We start from the raw sequence: 19239 nt of genomic DNA, 5'->3' as shown, positions 1-19239 counted from the left end.
CAAAGAGCAGGACACTTTTTTACACCGTGAACAATGAAAGGTAATATTGATCACACTGGGACCAAGGGTTGATGAATATTTCAACCGTTTTCAAAATAGGACGTCCCCCTGGCTTCTATCAGGATCTTTTCGTAACGTCTTTTAGAGAAACAACATTTATAGCAACAGTTTTTTGTACATTTTATGCATTGTAGCCTTTTTAAGATATGCCTGCTTGATGAGCATGTCCATTACAACTTGGTAAAGCTTAAATTTACAAAGAATTTTTGCTTTTATCTTCAAAGTTTAGATTTATTATTTGAGTCAAGGCATCTCTTAGTCCAGTAACTGTAGTTTGGTCAATTCCTGTGAGTTTTTTTCTTTGGTATATGACAACTTTAATTGTACTTTATGGTTTACTTCTCAGAGAAAGACATGATCACTGATAAGTTTTCTCAGCCACAGAATGAGTGTCTGATCATTTTAATACCTGCTTGTATTAGTCAAGGTTAGGATCCTTTTCTGTTTCGTCAAACAATATGGAAATATTCTACCAGATTACACAGAAAACTTCTGACAGTGTTACCTTTTAGTTGCACATTGTGCTTTCCAGAACTTTAAATAATTGAATATTTTTAAATATTCAAATAATACTTACTGGTAAATTTACACAGTGTTCAATTCATTTTATTTATACAGCGCCAAGTCACAACAGAATTCGTCTCAGGGCACTGAACAGAAACATCCATATATAAAAATAATAATTTTACAATATTTATCTGAGGAGCAGCTTTGAATTTAACTCCATCACAGAACTCTCATCCTGAGCAAGCAAGAAGGTGACGGTGGAAAGGAAAAACTCTCTCATGAGGAAGAAACCTTTAGCAGAACCAGGTTCAGGACAAGCGGACCATCTGCTTCGACTGGCTGGTTTGGTAGGAACAGATACACAATGGCAGGTCAAGACTCACATGTTAAGATAGAAATAGTATCAAATGAAAACTATTAATTTGTCCTCCAGTAGTCTAAGCCTGGGCAGCACGGTGGCGCAACTGGTAGAGCTGCTGCCTCTCAGAGAACAGGTCCCTGGTTCAAACCCCGAGGGAAAGACTGAAAAATACATTCCTAAGATGCTCAGGTCCAAAAACCAAAACCTCAGTCTTGTTTGTGTTCAAAAGCAGAAAATTAAGGGCCATCCAGGTTTTTATGTCTTTATATATAAATATAAATGTATATATATATATATATATATATATATATATATATATATATATAAGCTAACAAATATTGGTCCAAGCACTGAAAATTGAGGAATTCCATGACTAAGTTTGGTGTATCACGAAGATTCATTATTTATATACAAACTGGAATCTATCAGACAAATATGATTTAAACCAATTTAGATCCGTTCCTGTAATTCCAATATCACATTCAAGTCTCTGTAGTTGAATATTGTGATCAGCTGTATCTAATGCAGCACTGAGGTCTAACAGGACCAGTGTAGACACAAGTCCATTGTCTGAGGCCATGAGGATATCATTAGTAGCTTTGTGATGCATCCCACCACGGCTGTATCATCTGCAAACTTTACAATGTGACAGCCTGGATGGGTAGCTGCACAATCATACGTGAGCAGAGTAAACAGGAGGGGGCTCAACACACATCCCTGAGGAGAGCCAGTGCTGAGGGTTATGGTGGAGGAGGAGAAGTTGTGGATCTTCACTAACTGTGGTCTGTTTGTTAAGAAGTCTAGTACCCAGTTGCAAATGGAGGGGCTTAGTCCTAGTGTGAATAGTTTGTCCATCAGGGTTTGGGGGATCATGGTGTTGAAGGCAAATGTGAAGTCCACAAAGAGCATATGGACGTAAGAGTCTTTCTGCTCCAGGTGGTTGAGCGTAGTGTGGACCACAGAGGAGATGGCATCCTCTGTTGATAGGTTCTCGCGGTATGCATACTGATGAGGGTCCTTGTTGATGTTGATGGTTGTTTTGATGTGGGTCATGACCAGTTTTTTCGAAGCATTTAGCGACTATCGGGGTGAGGGCCACTGGCTGATAGTCATTCAAACCAGTCAGTGTTTCACGCAGCTGACCAGCAACTATTTTCGCTATAATTTTTTTGTGTTGTAATAATTGGTATTGGATGACAGAAAATAAGGCAGTGAGGATGTTTTGAGTCATTAAATGGGAGAAAAGTACCCCATTCAATTGACTCCAACAGTCATCACAATGAACTTTATGTCATAATAATTATGGATTAAAACATACCAGTTAAAATAAATTAACTAGATTTTTTTCATTGTATTAAAATGTATTTCAATTAAATTATCAAAAGTGCTTTTTCCGGGCAGCACGGTGGCGCAACTGGTAGAGCTGCTGCCTCTCAGCAAGCAGGTCCTTGGTTCAAACCCCGGTCCAGGGGCCTTTCTGTGTGGGGTTTGTATGTTCTCTTCGTGCATGCGTGGGTTTTCTCCGGGTACTCCGGTTTCCTCCCACAGACCAAAAACATGCATGTTAGGCTGATTGGTAACTCTAAATTGTCCCTAGGTGAGAGTGAGAGAGTGAATGGTTGTTTGTCTCGTTTGTCTCCATGTGTCCCTGTGATGGACTTGCGACCTGTCCAGGGTGTACCCCGCCCCTCGCACAGTGATTGCTGGACATGGGCACCAGCGAGCCCCGTGACCCAAAATGGAATAAGCTGGTAAAGATAATGGATGGATGGAAGTGCTTTTTCCCCCCTATTTTATATTCATGCGTTTCTCCAATTTCACCAGTAGATGTCGCACTTTCTTCAACTGATTGACTTCATTCTTTTGAATAAAGAGCGTGTCCCCCCCCCCCCCCAGCCCCCCCTGTGTCACACAGCCAGGATAATAAAATGCTGACTTCTCAAAGTGCTGTTGGTGTTTCTGTCTCAGCATAGCAGCCCTGAAGCCTGACACTCCAGGGAGAGAGGAAGGAGGAGGAGGAGGGGGGTAAAAAAAAAAAGAGACAATCTGCTCAGAGCTGCCTGGGGGGCTTCAGCTCTGTGTTTCTGTGAAGGTAGGTGGGAGTTTCTGCTACTTGTTCTGTTTTAGGAGATTGTTTTAGGGTGTTCTACACTTTTATTTTGAAGTTCTCTGTTTCCTTTAACCATTCATTTGTGGTTTTGACATTCTGCATGTGTGAAGCCGGACAAAGCTGTTGTCCAACATATCCCCTGTGCTCCTGTGCAGGTTTGATGCTTGAAGGAGGTTAACTTCAATTAGAAGCTAAAGTTATGCATGTCACTTTGAGGAAGAGTTTCCAAGATGAAACTTCTGTAGAGGCTCTGACACTCCGAGGGGTTGAGTCATCCAACAGCAGCCCATCACTGAGCGCTTCATTTGTCAGAGAGGGTTTGGAGATTTATCCCTGGAAGTTTGGACACAGGATAAAGTTTGCTCATCCAGTAGAGCCATTAGTGGCTGACGTGTGTATCTGCCACCAGATCAGATCGGCTCGTGATTCTTTCCTGCTTTTAAAATTAATCCTTCTTTGTATTACTCCTAAAAGCTAAGTTGCTCTGGGTGGGTTGAAATTAAAATGGAACCCTAACACAGTGTCAAGTAGCAACCCAAGCTGGCAAGGATTCGCCCGACTGAAAGTAGCTGACTTGTGAAGCTAAAATTAAGCTCTGAGGGCTGATTTGGAATGTTACACTCGAATGGTGAGACGTGGAGAAGATGACCCTCAGAGGGTGAGAAATCTTCAGGTCTGCAGCAGAACGACAGCTTGGTCTTTTAACAAGTTATTCTGCTGCCGTTCCAAAAACGCTAAATAAAAGTGCAGATTGAAACAGGCAGCTTCAAAGTTAAAAAGAACAATAAACCGAAAAACAATTCTGTGATTCAGCTTTTCACACACTGTACCCCCAATAAAGACAAGAGGTCAGGCAGAAGCAGCGTTTAGTTTATTTTGGAACATTTATGGGGTTTAACTCCACGTTTAAACCCTTGTAAATATCTTTTATTTTACATGCAATAATTTGTTGCAGCTCCTTTAGGCGCACCGTATTTTTCGCCCTATAAGTCACGTTTTTTTTTGTGCATAATTTGCATTCCCTGCGACTTATATGCTGAAGCAACATATTTATGGATTTTTCCTCATATTTTTAAACCAATTTTTGGCTGAGATATGACCGTTTTCATTCATTCTGATTGAAAATATTGAACACTACCATTTTCAGGCTATAGATGGCAGTCAAGCTGTATGGCATGCCGTTGTGTCATGTAATAGGTAAAAGTGGCTGTAAATGACACAATCGGCTTGCCACAGTCTGCCACCTTTGTTCTGCTCGCTTGGAGCAAAATCAGCTTAATTTCGCTGCGTCGCTCCGGCAAAATGCAGCTAATTTGACCATTAAAGTGCATTTATTAAGTGAAAGTTCAACTGAGACACACTTTTACTATAACGTCGAGCAAACAAATAATTCTTTTAGGTGTTTATCTTGTTAAATTTCGAAGAAATGCCCAGCGTTCTTCCCTCCTGATTTCCTCCCTGTCTGCGTGCTCCCGAAGCACCGAGGCAGCGAATACTTTTGAAATGCAGCTGATTTGACGGTTAAAGTCCTTTTTATTAAGTAAACGTTCAACTGAGACAAGCCTTTACTATGAAGCTGAGCAAACAAATAATTGTTTTTAGGTGTTCATCTTGTTTAATTTCGAATAAATGTGCAGCGACTCGTCCCTCTGCGCGCTCCTACTTCCGCGTAATGGCTTTTGAAATGCAGCTGATTTGACGGCCAAAGTGCATTTATTAATCAAGAGTTCACCTTTTCTATAATTTTGAGCAAACAAATAATTGTTTTTAAGTGGTAATCTTGTTAAATTCTTGTTAAAGTCCTCTCGTGCATGCTCCCGCGGCCGCCATTTGGCAGCCAATCGATTTTTGGCACAACATTGACCCACATTTCCAGGTTGTCAGCAGTGACGCGTAACAAACATGATGCATCAGCGGTGACGCATAATAGATGAGACGTATGCGGCGAAGCGACGTATGCGGCGAAAGCGACGTATGCGGCGAAGCGACGTATGCGGCGAAGCGACGTATGCGGCGAAGCGACGTATGCGGCGAAGCGACGTATGCGGCGAAGCGACGTATGCGGCGAAGCGACGTATTTGTGGATTTTTCCACTTTATTAGACATATTTGGACTGATGCCACTTATAGGGCGAAGCGACGAGAACGGCGAAAAATACGGTAATAGAAACTGTTTCTGCTGCATCATCTCCAAAACAAGTCAATTTTCCCAAGACTTTTCCTCAGAGAAGGAGCTCTATTCAATATCTTTACAAACCCAGAGTGAAGTGCCGGCAGAGAATTCTCCAAACGCTCGAGCTGCTGTCACCAAAGTTGCACGCATGCTTTTAGAAGATCAACAGATGGCTGAAGATTTCTATAATGGGTGGAATCAACATGCCAACTGGGATCCAGATGAATCTACCCACGTGAAAACTCTGCAAGATTTCAGTATTCTTGTTTAAAAGTTTTGATAATGGAACCTCGCTGCTCTTTGCACAAAATCAAATTGTTTGTTCCCAAACAGTTCGCTCTGAGTGTTCAGCAATTAAAAAAAAAAGTGTCAGATCCGACACATTTTCAAGGCCGTTTTGATCTCTTAATAAATACATTTCGTGTGGTTAGTGGAACCCCAGCAGGGTTCAGAGCTGCCCTGCGTGCAGCAGCTGGAGGTGCACGACACGAGATGGTTGAGATTTTAGCTGGATAATGAACGGTCAGCTGGCAGGTGACAGCCATCACCCTGCTCCACTCCCACCATGTTGTTGTTTCATGCAGAAACTCTTCAGGGACAGATGAACATTCATAAACATGCACGCTGTTTCCACTGAAGATGCGTCCCTGAACACAACAAAACGTGTCACAGAACCACATTTGATGCCGTTTTTTGTACCGTTAGAACTCTTCCTTTTCACCTCAAGAGCAAAAAGTGAGGCTCCAAAGCTTGAATGGAAGGTTTTGACAATAGGTCACCTCTGGTAAACCCAAAAGGTCTAATATTAAATGATAAAACCTCTCAAATCTGGCAAAAGTGAGTCATCGTCCGTTCCATCCTTTAAGATGGAACCGCCGCCGTCTTCTTATCCTTTAAGTCTTCTCAGTCTTCTTCACTCTCAGCTGTGTGATCCTGACTTTGTGTCATTGGCTTTTCACATTAGAGCTTCAGCAGCGGTGACGTAAAACCATCAGCGCAGTCAGGAGCACCATCAACGAGCTGTTTTAAAGCATTTAGAGTAAAGAGGAGCGTTGCTCTTTCACCGTTAATGATTTCATGACTATAGATCTCAAGGTCACTTGTTTTTCTGTCTAATGAAAAGGACTCAGACCCAACTATTGAAACCACTGGTTTAAATTGTCTTCAGAGTTCCTGCTCAATAATCCAGGTAAAACAATCCAACAATGGTCAGTCAGGTCATCTGGACTGTTTATTTTTGTTGTTGTTGAGATGTTTCACCCTCCATTCGAAGGGCTTCATCAGTCAAAGGAGTCCCAAACAAACTGTTTCCCCCACTAAGCAGTACACTCCTACAGTGAACCAACCAGTCCATTGGTTGGTTTAAATTGTATTTACATTTAATTGTATTTGTTAAAATTGTATTTCAGAACTTTAGCATCAGGTTTGATTGAAGTCTCTGCTAATGTTGATGGATAAAAATACTGTCATAAAAAACAAGACTTGGAGAGACGGGCACACAGCTCGTTCCCAAACGGGGAAGAACAGGAAATATTGCAGCTGCAAAGCTTCTGTTAGATCGAAACAATTGCATTTAGCTAAAACAATTGCAATATTTTTGGTATTGTAATAAATTGTTGGAATGCAGCCCAGTCTACCCAAGAAACTAAAGTCAGGAAACGGTGTTGCAAATAATAATAATAATAAAAAACTTTAATAAAACAAAACAAAAAAAAAGACATCCAACAGTCCAACAAGTAAGCATGGGGGTGGCAGCATCATAATAAATGGTTGTTCAGAGTCTGTGAGATGAGGCAGGACAAAGAGAACAATACAAATGTATAAAGCAGAAACAGTTTTTTTTATTTTTATTTTTAATTAAAGGTGGAGGCAAACATTCCCAATGTATAACTAAGAAAACTCAGACTTTAGAGAACTCCATCAGGATTAGAACACGGTAAAGCATCTCTTCAGAAAACGGGAACTAAACCTGTCCATGTTGGTTTTTATATGTTGAACTTGAACAAATTCACACACAAAAAAAGATCAGATCATGATTATGATGATTTCTGTTCCTCTGCTGCTTCAGTCAACACTGCCACACTTTACTGTCAAACTGAATATGGTTTCAGAGAAAACAGATCAACATCAATGGCACTGATACAGAGACAGTATGGATAAAAGGAAATTTGCAATCGGTGTATTTCTTGATCTCAAGAAAGCATTTGATCCCATCAATCATGACATACTAACGTATCTGGAAAGCTATAGGGGGTAGCATTACATTGGCTTAGAAGCTACTTTGGGCAAAGGAAACAGTTTAATCACAAATCAGAATGATTAAATATAACTTGTGGGGTTCCACAGGGGTCAGTGTTGGGCCCTAAAATATTTAATTTGTATATAAATGACATATTCAAAGTACCAAACCTGCTAAAATACATTATATTTGCAGATGATGCTAGCATTTTCTGCACTGGAGAAAACATCCAACAATTCTCTGAGGTGGTCACAACAGAAATGAAAAAAACTAAAACATTGGTTCAAAAATAATAAATTATCACTAAATTTAGATACTGTTCAGTGCCCTGAGTTGACTTCTGTTGTGACTTGGCGCCATATAAATAAACTGAATTGTATTGAGTAGATAAAACAAAATTCCTGATATTTGGAAAATGCAATAAACACGAAAACAATGCGGTCAAAATAAATTTTCTTTCTTTGTTTTTACTTTTTATTGTCTGTTCGGAAAAAAAGTAACAAAAACAAAACAATTAAAGATATTTCTCAGCATGTTGGTATATGTAAATTTTAAATATACAGCTGGATAAAGTCCCATTTACATTTCCCAGTAAAATAAATACTCATACTCTGATACAGACATGGACAGTATGTTTTTACTGTACAGCTCCTCGGTCGGGGGGTTTTGCAGGGTGGACCCTTTGCTCTTTGTGTTTGACTTGTTAGATATGTTTTGGGTGGTTCTTCTGTACAAGCGAGTGTCTGTGAATGATAAAACAGAGTTCACTCTTTCCAGTCCTCTCTTCATTCTGCTATTCTTAGTTGCCATGTGGCGAGCGAAGGGTTTAAAGTTACAAAGACCTTGCTCTAACATGCTCTCTTTTCCGTCTTTAACTTGTGCGGGACGTCGGTGTGCGTTTCATCACCACACACGGGTTTTAAATCAAAAATGAGCATTTCTTTTGCAGCGTGTTTACAGAGAATAGGCTCTTCTTCAGTCTGCAGACTTGTTATCGGAAATGCATCTATTAATAACGACATCACATCAATAAAGCAGCTGATGAGCTCAGAGGAGATCCTGGCTGTTTTTGACAAGGACAGTGACTGACAGAATGTAGAGCAGGAGACCCCCCCCACCCCATCCGAAAAATAAAAAAAGCAGTTTGAAGCTTCCAAGAATTCAAAGAGTTGCAGATTACTGACATGATAATAGACAAAATAATAATAATGATGATAATACGGTAAAGGCAATTTTTCTAGTAGCTTTTTCCAACAGGTGTGTTTATTATAACGGTTTTACTCGTGTTTGTTGTCGATAATTCAAAATTATCCATCCACCCATTATCGTTTGCCTCTTCTTCTTTTCGGGACGCGGGGGTCATATCCAGCAGTCACAGTGCAAGAGGTGGGGGACACCCCGGACAGGTCTCCAGTCCATCACAGGGACACATAGAGACAAATGAGACAAACAACCATTCACTCTCTCACTCACATCTAGGGACAATTTAGAGTTACCAATCAGCCTAACATGCATGTTTTTGGTCTGTGGAAGGAAACCGGAGTACCCGGAGAAAACCCATGCATGCACGGAGAGAACATGCAAACTCCAACCAGAAAGGCCCCCCCGGCCGGGATTCGATCCATCAACCTTCTCGCTGAGAGGCGACAGCGCTACCAACTGATCCACCGTGCAGCCAACTCAAGAATCAGTAGATTTTAATTAAGCTCTCAGAAATTAATCACTGGAAGAACATCACCTGATTAACATTGGGAGCCAACCAAATTCAAGATGGCCGCCATGTGGTGGAGCGAAATTACGTACACAGGGTCCCAGTTACATCCGACAATAAAATGCAAAAGAAAAACAATAACATCTAAGATATGAACTAATAAAAACATCAACTAAATATACACTAAGCACTAATAGCATAAAAACATTACGTCGAACATCAGCACAAACCTGAACACGAGTCCGTGCAGCATATTATTCAGCAATTTTGCGTTTATTTGTATATATATGTATGATTTTTTTTTTCTTGACAGTGCCCTCACATCCAGGGAGTGCAGTGGTGTGTATGAGTGAGTGTCTGTGAGCCGGAGCCATGTCAGACCCCAGGGACATCGACGAGGATGCCATCCTCAGGGGCCTCAGTGCCGAGGAGCTGGACCAGCTGGAGTATGAGCTGCAGGAGATGGACCCAGAGGTACGGAGCAGTGACTGGTTCTTTGTCCACAATCATAAGAACTTCATGTTTAGATCTGATGCTTGATGAACAGGTTTATAAACACCAAGCGTCAGATTCAGTCACTGAATTCTGTTAAAATTCTCATACCTTACATCTTTTTGATGCCTCTGATATACAGCATCTAAAACACGTGCTGAAACTAGAAATAAAATCTACTAAACCCACAGGACATTGGTCGTTCTTAATCTTTTAACCCATTTTTTACTCTTTGTAAGTTAAAGACATAACACCACACAGCACGAGACTCTGATTGGACAACTACATATCTGAGAAAGTAGAATGACTTTTGTCGGGTTAGCTGAACAACTTTTACTTTTTTCTACAAAAGACTCCTTTTTGCATACGTCCATGTTCAGAATCCAGAAGTTGTATGCTGCTCCTACAGAGCCATTCCTGATGTTCACTCGTGAGTGTCCATGACCTCTAATGTGTTCTCCCAGAATGCCATGCTGCCAGCTGGTATGAGGCAACGCGACCAGACGAAGAAGAGCCCGACGGGGCCCTATGACCGCGACGCCCTGGTGCAGTACCTGGAAAAGGAGGCTCTGGAGTGCGAGGACAGGGAGGACCTGGTGCCTTTCACTGGAGAGAAGAAAGGTGGGTGGTGGTGGGGGGGGCGGGGTCTATGCTCATCTGATTCTGAGGGTTTATCCTTTTAAAATGATTCATTTCACATATTTCAACCAGGCTGGATTCCACTTAAGCCTGTCACGATAACACATTTTGCTGGGCGATTAATCGTCTCAGAAATTATTGTGATAAACGATAATATTGTTTGAAATTTAACAATAATTAATTGTCAAATTTAAGACGAAATGATTTGTTTAGCATGTAGTACCTTTTTTGACCACCTGATGGCAGTATAAGACTGTTTGAACCAAAGGATGGATATTTGTGCAGCGTCTCTTTAAGAAAAATGGGAGGGAGGGCCCCTGACTTGACATGGGCTGACATGGTGACATGGCAGACGCTCAATGATTTGAGCTCTTTAGCATAGCATTTTTCGCACAAAGCTTTTAATAAAAAATCAGTAAACAAGTTCTCAGCTTCTTTTTGCAGAGAAAAACAACTTTTTACACAAAGGCACGGGTTTCAACCGAGAATTTTGGAGCTTCAACAAGAGGGAGGTGTTTTTCCCCGAGGTCGGCCTGTTAGCTCGTAGCTTAGCTTCTCAGGTTAGCTGATTTTAACGATCCAAAAACGCGATTTTGGATCGTTAAAACTGATTTTAAAGAGAAAAGTACGAGGTCAGTAAGCATAACCATAATTAATACATAAGGCACACCGTATAAGGCTCACTGTCGATTTTTGAGGAAAATTAAAGGATTTTAAGTGCCTTATAGTCCGACAAATACGGTACATGAATCCCCGTGAGATCCTAAACTGCACAAGATGCGAAAGTACAGTGTAGGCCCCAGTGGAGCTTATTAGAGCAGCTTCATAAATCTCTAAATATGATTCGTTTTGAAAAATTCAACACAATCAAAGCAGCGTTTAAACTTTAAACCTTTAAACATTTACAAGTTGAGACATTTAGATTGCACAAACTACTGCAGTGATATTTACGAGCATCAACTTGATCTCTGACAAACAATTTCTTTCCAGGTTTTCTCTTTTCTCCTCCGTGACTAAGTTTAAGTCTTCTTTCTTAAAGGGATAGTCTGGTCATTTTTGAAGTGATGTTCAGTCCAGTAGTTATCAGGAGTTAGTGCCTCATCAGGTGTGACATCAGGCATGGAGCACAGTGCTTAGAGGAAAGGGTAGAAATATTCCTCTTTGCCAGGTTAGGTTGTATCATAAGCCTAAAAAAATAAACACTTTAGATAGCCATTAGCCTAGTCTGGGTGAAGACTTCCCTTTTCTTCAGACTGTGCTCTGACTGATGTCACAGCTGATGAGATATTAACTATAAGAACGTCACCAAAGTTCATGCTCAATAATTCAGGTATAAAATCCAACAATGTTCAGTCAGGTCATCTGGACGGTTTCATTTTTGTGCTGAGACGTTTCGTCCATCATCCAACAGACTTCTTCAATCTGAGGAGTCATATTTCCAATTCAGAACTGATGAACTTTGGTGTTTTTGAACCACTTTAGCATGACTGGGGAGAGGGTGGGCCCTGGAGGCCATCTTAGCACCAGCAAACTATGAAGTACCGTATTTTTCACTGTATAAGTCACAGTTTTTTGCATAAATTAGCATGCCTAAGACTTATACAGCGAAGCAACCCCCCCCCCCCCCCCCATATTTATAACCAAACTTTTGGCAGAAATCTGATGATTTCATTCATTATGACATGAAAAATATTAAACATTACCATTTGGGGCCACTGGAGGGCCCTCAACTAATATGGCAAGCAAAGTGGTAATAGGTAAAAGTGGCTATTAATGAGACACTTGGCTTGCCATACAAAGCCAACTTCGTCTCGCTCCAGAACTCCTGGAGTAAACGACAAATCAGCTGCATTTTGCCACATTGACAAATTGACACACCTTTACAGCAAACAATTAATTGTTCTTAGGTGGTTATCTTGTTCAATTCCGAAGAAATGCACAGCGGCTCGTCCCTCTGCGCGCTCCTGCAGCCGCGAATCGGGTTTTGAAATGCAGCTGATTTGACCGTCAAAGTGTATTTATTGAGGAAAAGTTCAACTGAGACACACCTTTGCTATAATTTCGAGCAAACAATTTTTTTTAAGTGTTAATCTTGTTAAATTCTTGTTAAAGTCCTCCCGTGCACGCTCTCACGGCAGCCATTTGGCAATTGATTTTTGGCACACCGGCCCATGTTGGTTGTTAGTGGTGACGCGTAACAAACGCGACACGTCAGCGATGACATAATAGATTCGACTTATACTGCGAAGCAACTTATTTATGGATCATTCCACTTTATTAGACATATTTGGACGGATGTGACTTATATGGTGGTGCGACGTGTACGGCGGAAAATACGGTAGGCTGTTGTTGGAGAATCAGTTGTGTTTAGTGGCTCCTCAGATTGAAGAAGCCTGTTGGATGACGGACGGAACGTCTCAGCACAAAATAAAAATAAACCGTCCAGATGATCTGAGTGAACATTGTTGGATATAAAAACATCACTTCAAAAATGGCCAACATATCCTCTAATATCATGTCATTGTCACAAAAAGCACCTGTAACGTTCTCTTCTTCTTGTGTCCAGGGAAGGCATTTATAGCAAAGAAAAGAGAGATCCCTCAGAACGAGCAGATCACCCTGGAGCCGGAGCTGGAGGAGGCTCTGAAAAACGCCACTGACGCAGAGATGTGTGACATCGCAGGTTAGACGATTACTACTCATAGCTACAGTAACAGAAATGCGCTTTTAACCCCACACCAACATGATGATTCACCACAAATTTGACGAGACTTGTTTGTTTAGACAACATGTTTTTTAAAATGTAATTATTATGTAAAATACAAATTATAAGGAAATCTTGGCAGATGTGCAAAAGGTTCTTTGTTAACTTCTTAAAATGGCATAGGCAGCAGACGGAAAACTACGGTGCCGTAATGGCTAACAGAACTCAAAGGATATTTCTGTTTCCCACCAGCAGCTGCTAATGAACCCATGACAACACGTGCAGCATCGTGTGGCCTCATTGTTTTTATCAGCGTCTCCGACCCACAGAGTTCAAACAGTCAGGCCCGTTTTCTTCAAATAGTTTCCTCATCATTAAGACGGTGAAGCCGTCCAGAGCTAACAGACGAGTGCAGCGGAGTCCGATTCTCCGAGCTCAGCAACACAGAAATAAATAAGCCTGGCTCGAGACCATGGAGGGAAGGAGTGGACGTGGGGACGGTGAGGACTGAGATACTGTATCTGTTCCACACAGACATGTGGGAAACTGCTGTGGTCACTGCTCAAGGCACAGTTTTCCATGTTTCCTGAAGTTCAAGCGACTCAAACGGAAGCTTAGGATAAATGTGTTATAATCTAAACAAAAGTAGCAAAAAATGCATTGGTTAAATGTATAAACAAGCTTTACAACCCTACAAACTTAGTGTAAGTTATGCGAAAAGGGTTGATCACTCCACTGGAGCGTTAAAACCAATTTAGAAATCCTGACAGGCCCGTTTCACCGGGTTACAACTCATTGGTTGGAGAAGCACCCGGAGGAGGAGTTTAGCCAATAAATTAACTTAACATGAGCATATACTTAAAGAGAAAACCTTTTTGGCTACAAGAAAGTCTGTTTTTTTTTATCTTTTATTACCCAGAATAAACGTTGAGGTGCATTATAAGTGGATAAAATTGAGTTGTGTGCTTTACTGGGAGAACAAGCAGCCGCTGTCCTCTGACAGGCCAGACTGGTGAGCAGGCATCCAGAACGGCCGAGCCGGGGAGCGTGTGTGTCCGACTCCATCAGTCTGTCAAAGCACCGGTGGTTTTATCCCTGGACATCATCCAGATGAGGATTAACCCTCCGCTGGTCTTTGTTTTGGGCTTTTGGGCAAACAGAGAAAGAATAAACTGGGCGACCCCAGCTCTGAGTCGTCCTGCACTTATTTAATAGAAGTTCAGTCCAGATAATAATGAGCATGTTGTTGAACTGAGGTTTTAGTTCAGCCGTCTAATTTGCGTTGTGCAGTGGGGTTATTCTCAGGGCCAAACTGGATGACGTGAGGGGTGTTAATGGTCAGAAACACCCCTACCTCACCCCCCACACCCCTCAAAGCCCTGCCTCTTTAGCAGGCAGCTGTTCCTGCAGCTTCTCTTCTTTCTCAAGGCCCGCCCTTTTTTTAAACTTTATTTAAAGATTGTACACATTAACATACTTTCTATTACAATTCATATACAACACAGTTTACAATGAATTATCTGAAAACTACAAATACGCCTGATAAGTGATGAAAATCTTATATATATCTATATATATATATATAAAATTATATTATCTACTGTATCTTATAATATATAATATATATATTATAAGATATCATATATCTTATTATATATCTTTTAATATATAACTTATATAAGATATATGATATTATATATCTTATATAAGTTATATATTAAAAGATATATAGTAATATATATAATATATTTATATAAGAATAATTCTTATATATAAGACATTATATATTTTATAATATATAAATATTTGTAAATGAGTCCTCGAGGATCAATGCTACCTGTCTAAATACAAGCTATTTAAATATATTTTATACATTATAAGACTCCAGAAACCATCTTATCACCATCAAACTGGTTGGCCCACTATGCGAGTATACGCCACTTATGGGACTGAGTTTGTTGTGGCTCCTCGGACTGATGAAGTCCTTTGGATGAAGGATGAAACAATTCAACAAAAAAGAAACCATCCAGAGAACCTGACTTAACTTTGTTGGATCCTTTCCAATAGTTGGATAAACTAAAGGGTTTGCATGTTTATATTCTACAAAACCTCCATTTGTTTTATTTATTTTGTACTTGTACTCGTCCAATTAATTAAATTATTCAAATTTGTTTTGGTATCTGCATAAAGGAGTTCATACTGTAATATGGGATTCCAGGTCTCGCGCTGCTTTTTAAATTACAAATATAAGCCTGTTTGTCTCCGACCCGTGACTAGGACTGCTTCCAACTTTAAACATTTTTTCATAAAAGGCATTCGCAGCTGAATGTTCGGGTCTGGTGCTCCTTAACCTTAATTTCATTTTTATCTTGAACAATAATGGAGGTTCTGCTGTGGTCCTGGCCCTTCCCATGATTCTCCACACCAGGTCAGAAGGTGGTGGGGTGGAGGAGAGGTGGCTGCTGCTGTCACAACAGTTGGTTTGTGACAGTTTGGTTTTGGCAGATGAACCAACAGCTCTGCCCCCTGCTGGTGAAACACTGCAACAGCAGCAGCAAAATACTAAACTGAGTAAAAAAAAAGGCTAAAGTTCACTAAGGAAGTTTAAGCAAATTTAACTAAACAGTAAACAAACCAGGACATATGGTCCTGTTCAAATATAAGAGATGTTACAAACTGAACGGCGACCATGACTTGGACATTTTGTGATTGCTTTCCTGTATTTGCAGCCATTCTTGGGATGTACACGTTAATGAGCAACAAGCAGTACTACGATGCTCTGGGCACCACAGGAACAATCGCCAACACAGAGGGCATCAACAGTGAGTGAGACTGCTTGTTAAAAACACTGTTTTTGGTTAGATAAAATGTTCTGCCACTGACATACACGATGAATTAAAATTACAGTTTGTAATCTGAGCGGGACTATTGTATCACTCAGGTGTTGTGAAACCAGATCCATTCAAGATCTTCCCTGAGGAGCCTCCAAACTCAACTAATGTGGAGGAGACCCTGGAGAGGATCCTGAACAATGACAGCTCCCTCATTGAGGTCAACCTTAACAACATCAAGGTAACTGCAACAGGAAGTGACTACGCATGAATCCATCAGCGTGTTGCTTCAACTTATCAGAAAAGACAAATACATCCGTTCAACCAACTGAACCTGAGCTTTGGCTTTCATTCAGTTGGTTAAACCTACATGTTTCTGATTGACTTTTGCCATTTTGGTGAATAATCTCCAACTTGCAAGCCTCACAGTTCCTCCTGAATTCCTGCAGGACATTCCCATCCCTACACTGAAAGAGATTTTTGAGGCAATGAAGGGAAACTCTCATGTTGAAGTTTTAAGCATTGCTGCGACGCGTAGCAACGACCCCGTGGCCTATGTGAGTACTGGTGGCAGCAGAAATAAACATTGAACTTCATCCTCTTATATTAGTTTAAAACTTTTATTTGCACATTATTGCATGCCAAGGTTTTAAACCAAGATATTGAGTGATCTGTTAGCAACTGAACTATGTGTTAGGGTTGACTATTAGCTACTAATACACCCAATTTTAGCTAAATACGTATACAAATAAGTAAGCTATTGCCATTTTTTGTTAGGTTAGGTTAGGTTAATTAGCAGTGGAGTCTACTTTGAATTGAAGTGGGTTGACACCCAATGATAACTTCTGAAAAACTTTATTAAAATCAGTTTGGCTTATGAGAAAATGTGCTCATTTTTCATGGCAGCAAGCGATACCATCTTTTCCGGCCTATAAGTCACACTTTTTTGCCTAATTTGCATGCCCTGCAACTTATACGCTGAAGCGACTTATTTATGGATTTTTTTTCTTCTCATATTTATGAACCAATTTTTGGCTGAGATATGACCGTTTTCATTCATTCTGACGTTGAAATTATTGAACACTACCATTTTCAGCCGCTAGATGGCACTTGAGTAATATGGCATGCCGTTGTGTCATGTAATAGGTAAAAGTGACTATTAATGACACAATCGGCTTGCCATAGACTGCCACCTTCATCCAGCTGGAGCAACCGTCAAATCAGCTTCATTTTGCTGCGCTGCCCCAGCGAACTGCAGCTAATTTGACCATTAAAGTGCATTTATTATGTAACAGTTCAACTGAGACACACCTTTACTATAACATCGAGCAAACAAACAATTGTTTTAGGTGCTTATCTTGTTAAATTTCGAAGAAATGCGCAGTGTTCCTCCTTCCTGATTTCCTCCCTCTGTTAGCTCCCGGAGCACCGAGACAGGGAATACTTTTGAAACGTAGCTGATTAGACCATTAAAGTGCATTTATTATGCAAAAGTTCAACCGAGGCACATCTTTACTATAATTTAGAGCAAACAAACAATTGTTTTTGGGTGGTTATCTTGTTAAATTTAGAAGAAATGCTCAGCGAGTCGTCCCTCTGCGCGGTTCCGCTTCCGCGAATCGGCTTTTAAAATGCAGCTGATTTGACCGTGAAAGTTCATTTATTAAGGAAAACTTAGACTGAGACACACCTTTGGTATAATTTCGAGCAAACAGTTTTTAAGCGTTCATTTTCTTAAAGTCCTCCCATGCACGCTCCCGCGGCTGCCGATTTTTGGCACACCACCGGCCCATGTTTCCAGGTTGTCAGCGGTGACACATAATAGACATGACTTATATGGCGAAGCGACGTATTTATGGATTTTTCCAAATTATTAGACATTTTTGGACAGATGTGATTTATAGGCTGGAAAATACAGTAAGTAGAATTCATAAGGGCTTCAAATAGTTTTGTACCCGATGGTAACCTGTCATTCAATCAACTAGGGACAAATATATTACAGATATAATAAAAGTGAGCCTTACTACGTGTGCTTGTGCTTTCAGGCATGTGCTGAGATGCTACAGGAGAACACCAGCTTGCAGAGTCTTAATGTTGAGTCCAACTTCATCACTTCAGACGGCATGATGGCCATCATGAAAGCCATGGCTAACAACGCCACACTGGTGGAGCTCAAGATAGACAACCAGGTAAAAAATAAAAAAATAAAGCTATGGCCCAACAGCAGAAACCATTGTTCTATTACTCTGCACTTAAAGTTGGACAAATCGATATTTAACATGTATGAAAAACCAAATGCATAACTTTTAAGATGACTGCCGCCTTCTGCTTTCTGGTTTAGAGGCAGAAACTTGGCGACACAGTTGAGATGGAGATCGCCTCCATGTTGGAGAACAATTCCAGCATCCTCAAGTTTGGCTACCACTTTAACCAGCAGGGTCCTCGTGCCAGAGCCGCCATGGCCATCACAAGAAACAACGACATGCGTAAGCAATGCCCCGTCTGTATGCTCAAAATATTCAAACAAATGTATATCTAGATATAAAATCAACTGTGAATCAATATGTAGTTTGTAAGGCAGCGTTTGTAAATCAGTTTCCGTTTAAGAATGTCATCTGCCAACACAATTTGGGAAAGTGGCTTCCATTCAGAGCCATTAGTGTGCAGAGATGCAAATGGTCATCATATACCATTTATTTTTATAGTTCGCCAACAGAGACTGAGATGAAGTTAAAAGAAGAAAAAGCACGAACCGCTTCTGCCCCTCGGAACCTGCAGACGATGCCGTTGATGGTCCTGTGCCAGTGAACCAATCATCCCACATGAACCGCAGAGGAAACCACGTCCAACATCCATCCGCAACCTTTTCATTTACTGCAACAAGCTTTCACGTGCTATATTCATCATAAAGGCAACGAGCAAAATGCGAAGTGTCTTTTTTTTGTGCTTTGTAGTTTTTGCATCACCAACATCATCACCGACAGTTCTTTTGATACATAAGAACCATTTCACTGTGGTGCTAAACCCTTTGTGGGAAGGAAAACAAATCTGTAAATAAATTTAATAAACGTATGTATTTAACTATTTTTCTCTACATCTTTGGCAAGTTCAGTGTTGTTTCTACACCTTCTTGTACATTATTCTACTTATTTAAGGGCATTTCTGCAGATGAAGCTGAATTCAGAGCAGCAGCATCTCAGAGAAACCACAGCACTTTTTTTATTTTTTCCTTTTAAGTCTTTTCTGGTCTGAAAACGTCCCCCAAACACCCGACCTATTCTGATGCCCCCTCTCTCCTGGACCCTGACGCAAGGCAGAAGTTAGCTCACTGGGCTTGAGTTACCTTGTTCCAAATATAAAAACTAACTTAAGAAGGCTGAACTTTTGTGCACTCAAACGTTTATGAACAGAAA

General features: G+C 40.6%; 1 protein-coding gene across 2 annotated transcripts; it reads left to right on the top strand.

Moving 5' to 3' along the window:
* Positions 1-2921: 2921 nt before the first annotated feature.
* Positions 2922-18750, top strand: tmod4 (tropomodulin 4 (muscle)). Of its 2 annotated transcripts, XM_037676125.1 has the most exons (10): positions 2922-3020; positions 9474-9634; positions 10117-10273; positions 12858-12974; positions 15725-15817; positions 15937-16067; positions 16276-16383; positions 17872-18015; positions 18168-18312; positions 18532-18750. In XM_037676125.1, the coding sequence occupies exons 2-10, from the start codon at positions 9533-9535 to the stop codon at positions 18552-18554; spliced, it is 1020 nt and encodes a 339-aa protein (XP_037532053.1). In that variant the 5' UTR covers positions 2922-3020; positions 9474-9532; the 3' UTR covers positions 18555-18750. The 2 variants fall into 2 exon arrangements, with proteins under 2 accessions (XP_037532053.1, XP_037532054.1); XM_037676126.1 differs by lacking the exon at positions 2922-3020 and having other exon boundaries at positions 9525-9590; positions 10131-10273.
* Positions 18751-19239: the final 489 nt, after the last annotated feature.

Source organism: Nematolebias whitei, chromosome 5, assembly GCF_014905685.2.
Source record: "Nematolebias whitei isolate Nwh7 chromosome 5, NemWhi1, whole genome shotgun sequence".
Taxonomy (NCBI): Eukaryota; Metazoa; Chordata; class Actinopteri; order Cyprinodontiformes; family Rivulidae; genus Nematolebias; species Nematolebias whitei.
Note: the sequence above shows the minus strand (reverse complement) of the source record. Positions and strands in the feature narration are given on the sequence as shown.

Coding starts and splice junctions, on each gene's coding strand:
- tmod4 (XM_037676125.1), top strand. CDS start 9,533: ATGTCAGACCCCAGGGACATCGACGAGGATGCCATCCTCAGGGGCCTC. Junction 16,384..17,871: donor GCAACGACCCCGTGGCCTAT/GTGAGTACTGGT, acceptor TTGTGCTTTCAG/GCATGTGCTGAGATGCTACA. Junction 18,016..18,167: donor AGCTCAAGATAGACAACCAG/GTAAAAAATAAA, acceptor TTTCTGGTTTAG/AGGCAGAAACTTGGCGACAC.